This window comes from Monopterus albus, unplaced genomic scaffold, assembly GCF_001952655.1.
Source record: "Monopterus albus unplaced genomic scaffold, M_albus_1.0 scaffold292.1, whole genome shotgun sequence".
Classification (NCBI taxonomy): Eukaryota; Metazoa; Chordata; class Actinopteri; order Synbranchiformes; family Synbranchidae; genus Monopterus; species Monopterus albus.
In genome coordinates this window covers 135,320-142,322 of record NW_018128172.1, presented here as the reverse complement: position 1 = coordinate 142,322, position 7,003 = coordinate 135,320, and the positions used below count along the sequence as shown (strand labels likewise).

The 7,003-nt window shown below is 40.9% G+C and overlaps 1 protein-coding gene across 1 annotated transcript in view; it reads left to right on the top strand.

Moving 5' to 3' along the window:
- Window positions 1-4,609: 4,609 nt before the first annotated feature.
- kpnb1 (karyopherin (importin) beta 1) overlaps window positions 4,610-7,003 on the top strand; it is a 28,995-nt gene continuing 26,601 nt past the window's right edge. Inside the window, exons 1-2 of the mRNA XM_020623093.1 lie at window positions 4,610-4,989; window positions 5,893-5,951. Coding sequence (XP_020478749.1) covers window positions 4,950-4,989; window positions 5,893-5,951 — 99 coding nt within the window. The 5' untranslated portion in view covers window positions 4,610-4,949. The remainder of the gene's footprint in view (window positions 4,990-5,892; window positions 5,952-7,003) is intronic.

Genomic DNA, 7,003 nt, shown 5'->3' with positions numbered 1-7,003 from the left:
TGTATTTCACACTTTTTTTTTTAGCAACCATTTATTTTAATGGACTCATGTTTTGTTTGCTTTCTGCATTATGAGCGTGACTTTGTGTGTTTGCTGCATTGTTCACCTTGTGTGAATACATTTGAATTTGTTTACTATGGAAGTCCATTTCTGCCAGGAAAAGACTTTGAAAAGGTGAAGTTAAAATAGTCAGAAGTCGGGATTATGAGAAACTTTGTGAGAAACTATCTTAACATAGTGTCTCAATCTTGGTTTGTGTCATAATCCTGATTAATCTCACAGTTTTGACTGACTTTGTGATGACTGAGATAGTGAGGAAATCAAGATTGTGAGATAATCTTGATTTGAAATTCTTGAGTTTGGCTTTTTCTCCATATCTTGATTTCATTATTTAGTCATGAGTTATTAAATAAGAGATACTAAAGATCTTGGTTCATTATCTCATGATCTTGACTCAATTTTATAAACTTTACTATATCATCATTTAACATAATCTTGATCAGCTTTATCCAAACCTTCTGTCTATATCAGAATTTTGGGTTCTGGTGAAGTCTGGATTTACTGTCTCAAGATCTTCGTGGTTGACAATCGTATCATCTTGACTTTTCTCTGAATATTGACTTTACTTTTTCTTATTTTGGGTTTATTGTTATAATATCACTGATTTCATAATCTTGGTATTCTGACTAATTAACTTGGTTAATCTCAATATTTTGTTCACATTTCCACATCTTGATTTATCTGTAAATTCTAACTTATCCAAGAATCTTGATTTATTTCATAACCTTGACAAACAACCTCCTGGTGTTAATTTAGTATTTATGGTTCAGAAGCCATAATCCTGATTTACTAATCTCAATTTAATATCTCATTATTCTGATATAAAAAATAAGGTTTGATTTACAATCTCGGATTCCTTATAACCGTGTAATCTCATGTTTTATACTTGATTAAGTGAAAAACTGACTTACAAAGTCTAAATCAAAAGTCAGAGTTTCGACTTACCGTCTCTTAATTGTGATTTAGCATGCTATTTTCTTTTTTTTTTTTATTCTTGAGTTTTTATTTGTTTTCTTTCCATGGCTGAAATGGACTTCTGTAGTTTCTCAGGGGCCTCACTTATGAAAAATCAGTTGTCCACATTGTGAGTTTTCTGCCTGGATCAATGCTCACACTTTTGATGTGTGAAGTCGGCTGCAGTCATCTGATTTCATCACAAAAATCAGCATATTTGGGTGCAAACAAACTTTGTTCACACAGCTTTTTCATAAATGACGCCTAGATGTTTGTGATATGGTGAAAAAGCTGACCAGATACACCTCGGTACACTCAGCTGTGAGTGTCTGACTTTTATTTTTCTTGATGTGTGAACTGACTGTCTATCACATGAGGCAGTGGCACTGAGGGGTGGGGGGGATTAAATAACTTCTTTATTTCACATTGTTTATATTTACAAATGTACACAGCAAATCAGACAACAGCCAAATGCACATCATGGGCTACAGATATTATAATGGAAAGTAATAAATATTAGTTTGTCAGGGTAGAGTTCTATAACTAGGTCTTTTACTGGCTAGCACAGTTTGTTGCATTACCTCTGCTGCACTGCCAACAGTTTTAGAAAGCTTGAAACAACAGACAAAAACATGAGCCACAGTTTATACATTTGTTCAAGTGAGTGTGGAAAACAGCCATTATGAAATGCAATGTCTGTCAACCTTAGACTTGCATTTCTAGCTTGTTAGCATCTTGGATAACAAGCTAACACCAGCTAGCTAACTAGTGTTGGCTTGTTGCAGAACAAACAATGATGGCTGGAGGTTACTAAGTTAACTGTTTTGTTGACCAAGTGAAAAAATAAAGCAGTAATTTTGATAATTGATTTTTGTTCCATGAAAAATGACATGAACAAATGCAACATTCTGTAACTGCAGGCTATTTTAGTTCTTTCATATAAGCCTATGTTTTGGATTGTTGGTCAGAGTAAACTGGGAGATAATCACTTTTACAATGATAAATTGTAATATTAAGTATTGTAGCACTGGATGGATTACTAAAGGCCCAGTGGCCAAAGGGGTCAGGGGGCCCCTGGTCTTTGCCTGTAGAATATCCACAAGATGTAAAATATCTACAGTGAGACTCAAAATGACACAGGCATGTTGTTTGTTTCTTGTGGGGATGGAGAGAGGAGTGGGTGGGTGTTCGGCCTTTACTTAGGCCCAGGGGCTTTTTGTCTAATAATCTGTCCATGGTAGCACTGCAGGAGAGGTAATACGTTAATGCCAGATCATGTATATTAGCTGTGTGGTTGGTGTTCTGGAGATGCTCTGTTCTGTGAAATACGAAGTATTAGCAGATAAAGTTAAAAGTTTCTGTGACGTGGTATTGTGCCATAAACTCACCAGATCAACTGTGTTAAAGTCTGAAAGGGTCAGTTTTTGTTTTATTGTCTGTATTCTCTTGTGGTTTTAATTTTTACTGTAATGTTACGGCGCTCACAGCCTCCCACGTCCAGTTAACGATGCTTCAAACTTCACCTAGCAACAAGAGAGATCAAACCTGATTGGATGATAATCCCTGATTTCTGAAAGCTCTTATCCAATCAGACGCTCTTATATATCTCACCTTCTCTCGCTTCTGAAAACAGAATCAATGTTTTAAAGATGCACTGGATCATCATCATCACCACCTTCATCCTCACCTTTTGCCAAATGGTTTTTGTTTAGAAAATGGGCATTTTATCTTGTTTTTGTTTTTTTTTCTTTTACTTTGTCCATGACTCTTCTGTTGTACTGAGGGAAAAATGGGGAAGAAATTGAAACAAAAAGTAAAACGAGACAAAAACACCATCTCAAGGCAGCTAAGTATGAGTGACTACTGTATACTAATAAAGAAGCAATGGGTTTGTTTTTACTTCCTGTCTCTTCATTTCCTTTCAAGAAGATTTTAACCTACAGTTTGGCGATAAATAAAGCAGTTAGTAAAAGGAAATAAAAAAAAAGTAAAAAATACTCAATGTAAAATATGAGAGGATGTTGATTTCTGTAGTAGTGGAATTACTACGAGTGTAGACAGAGAAATGACAGTTTTATCATCTGTTAATTTGTTTGGCAGTTTTTCCTTATTAATGTATAATTAATCATTTGAGGTTCAATTTCTTTTGAGAACAGTACAAAAGCAAAATGTCCATCACAGCCAGCAAGGTGACACTCAGAAGGGTAAAGAAAGTCACTTTCGGCTTTCCCCGTTTAGAGGTCGCCACAGAGAACCATCACACTGACGACTGGCATGTTGACATTTGGCACGTGTTTTACGCCGGATGCCCTTCATGACGCAACCCTGATTCGAATCCGGGCCGCAGCGGCGACAGCGCTGCGCCTTAACCACTAGCCTAGCAAAAGGGTAACACCTGCATATTGAATTTAAGCCACAAAATTGATTGAAAAAGATATTTTAATCCAAAACATCAAGTCAAATGGATACTCCATCCATAAACACAGACACTGTCAGTTTAAGTACACCAAGGTATGGTCTAATACACAGTACTGCATTATCAAAGAACTATTTGTGTTATTTAATCTCACTGACATGATTGGGGTGGGCAAAATAAAAACAGCATTCTGTACAGTTCTACAGTACACCCACCCTGTACAGTACACCCTCCTAATACACTGAATATGTATCTACATAAAGGCCTGTGTAGAGAGATAGACATATAAAGTTTTTATAACCTGTTGTAAGGCTCACATTAATATTGAACTTTTTCAACTTAGAGAAACAGGAAGCATAATGTTGCCATGGATACAGTATCATAAAATCAATGTGAGATGCAATTTGGGGTTGCTGTGGCTCACGAGGTAGGCAGTCGTCTCCTGACCAAGTTGGTGGTTCGACTCCCGGCCTCCCCGCATGCCTAAGTGTCCCTGAGCAAGACACTGAACCCCGCATTGCTCCCGGTGGCTTGATTAGCGCCGCTGTGTGGCAGCCTGTCGTCATCGGTGTGTGAATGGCTGAATGGTGTATCATCTCCTGTAAAGCGCTTTGGCTAGTGCAACACACTGTGGGAATATGCGCTATATAAATACAGTGCATTTGGCCTCGGTTGTAAGTCGGTAGCACGTTTTGGATCACTATGTATGCCGAATTGACTATTAGCAGTTCATTTTTTCTGTGTAGTAGTCTGTTGGATGTACTGAAAGAGGTCACTGAACCTTAAAAACCCAATGATTCCTAAGCAAGTTCCAAAGCATTTAAAGTCCGGTTCAGTACATGTCAATGCACACTGCAGTCCTAGTGTTAGTCTATGTTTGTTGACGTTCTGGGACAGTAACAATGCGGAATTAAGTATTAACAGTTCATTTTTGCTACGTACTATTGAATGTCCTAACAACAATCAATGAATTAGCCTACTCTGATATTAAATAATTCTTAAAATCCCTGTGATTTTCAGGCATAGTGAGGGTTTGAAGCGTTACCACCCCGCACCACTGTACATGACCTCATAATTACGAGATCTTTGTTGTGAACGCAGTGTGCTTCCATACGAAACTGTACTGAATTACAGAACTTGGGTAACTGAACTGATGTGCGTCAACTACAGATTTCAACGAGTCCGACGGCCTCTGAATGCAGCACGTCGTCGTCACAGTGCGTGATATCCTTCCGCGGGAGAGAAGCGTACGGCCCTTTCCCTCTCGACAATACAGGATGTGAACGGGCGGCGGTGAAGCCTCGAGACGTTCTTCTGCAACAGGGCCGTTACAATTTCCCGCACCATCCAAGTGAAAACCCCAACATAGCACCGGGGAACCTCCGCCTCTTTTCTCACCGACTGAACCCGCCCAGTGGCTGGCACCGATCGAGCTCCGTGGAAGAAATATAATCCCGCTGTGAGCGCTGCGCGGCAACCGAAAGTGTCCTAGTGAAGAGCGAGAGAGCCGGGGTACAGAATGGAGCTCATCACTATCCTCGAAAAAACTGTCTCTCCAGGTGAATATCAGCACGGCACACCTCACACACAACATGCCCGGACTATGAGGCTATATTTAGGAGTGGTGGGTGCTGTGTAGGCGCGGCGGTGGGTAGCTCCGGCGAACCGGTGAAAGTTTGATGGAGGGAAATGCCTCGCTAGCGGGCTGCTAGTTCGTAATGCGAAACCTTGCTAACATTACGGCCTCAATCACCTTTGGCTCCGCAGCTGATTTAGCACTGTCGGGCGTTTAATCACAGTTTTACACTGTAATTGGCTCGACAGTCTATTCTAGTAATGTCTAAATGCGTTGCCATCTCATCATAATGTACGCGTAGTTTCATAGAGGCTAGGCTAACATGACAGCTGTGTGTACCCTGTTGGTAACGGCGACCCTGCCCATGCCTGATGTAGCCTTTTTGCTAGCTCGTTAGCCGTTAACGTGTATCATTCAAACTATCGGCCGTTTCCTCGCACGTTTGCCCGGCTAACGTTACTTTAGAGCCACCGAGAAGAGACAAAAGTCCACCCATTAGTTTTGTTCATTATCTCCTCCAGCTTTAAGTTGAGTTGATGATATTTTAACCGGCTTGCTGTTTGCCCCAGTAACTTTATAGCCTTCATTTCAGTCGTGAGCTAATGTTAGCAAGCTAACCGAGAATCTCCTGCTAACACGCACGTTGGAGCTTCGGGGTGTTTCTCTATACAGACAGGCTGTTATCACTAACGTAGTTAATGTAAGATAACTGTAGTAATTCTGCATCATGTGTTTACAAGAGCTGCCAAGTCTGTTCAACTGACCTGTTTAAGGCTCAAATCAGAACGTTCGCAGGGTAGCCGTGTGTTACCCTGCAGGCTAACCATGTCCGTTGGCTAATTAGCTAACATTACACTGAATCACCCCTCTCCCCCTCTCTCCTCAGATCGCAATGAACTGGAGGCGGCGCAGAAGTTTCTGGAGCAGGCGGCCATAGAGAACCTGGTTAGTATGTTGGCTACCTGGTGTTTCTATGCTGGTGTTATTTGCCAGGGTGGAGGGCAAGCTAATGCACCTGCAGTTGCAGAGAGGAGCTCTGGACAGCTGGAACCCGCCCGGTTTCTCCTCCTCTGCTGCTGCCTCCCTCCCTCCCCTCCATTAATTCTCTCTCACACACTCGGACAGCCTGCTAGCGTTAGCATTTCATGAAGAGAGATGCACCCATGTGATGTGGATAGGGCTGCGGGTCCGTGGTTTCTCTGCTTGCACTAATTTTACAGGGTCAATTTATAGGGTCAGTTTGTCCAATATGAACTGCAGGTTATTTATAGTTCAACATCACTGAGGGGGCCTCAGCATTCTTTGCAGGTAAAATACAAACATCTAGTGTGGTTTTAGATGGAGGAAATGGAATTTCAATGTTATTTCCAAGACACTCACATGCCATTCATACAGGAACATGGCATGGCATGTTGTTCCTCCTGAGCCACAGTGCGATGTAGAGCACATACCAAAGAACAAGATAATTGAAGTAAACTAAGAAAAGGCTGAATATTAACATAAGAGAACATTACCCAAAGGAACTTCCAACTTGTATTTATAACATTTATGTAATGTCAACTAACTACTTTGGCTGACATACTTTAACTCACATGTGTCAAACTCAAGACCCGCGGGCCACATCCGGCCCGGCATACGATTACATCCGCCCGTGAGATCATTTTATATATCATATTTTAATGGTCCAGCGATGTCAAGCGCCGATAACATACAAACTACAAATCCCATAATGCAGCGCAACAGCTGCCTTACCAATATAGGCTACCTGCGATCATTCCTGCATCAATTACATCAGATCAATCAAGCGTCTGTTGATGTATACAACCCTAATTTCAAGTCAAAGCCTTTAACAAGGGCCAAGAGAAAAGTTGATTCTGAAAACAGAGCCTTTCTAAACCGGTGGGAGGCTGAGGATATGTTTACTGACATTTGTCGGTAAACCCGTGTGTCTTATTTGTGGAGCTAATGTGGCTGTAATTAAGGAATATAACCTAAGA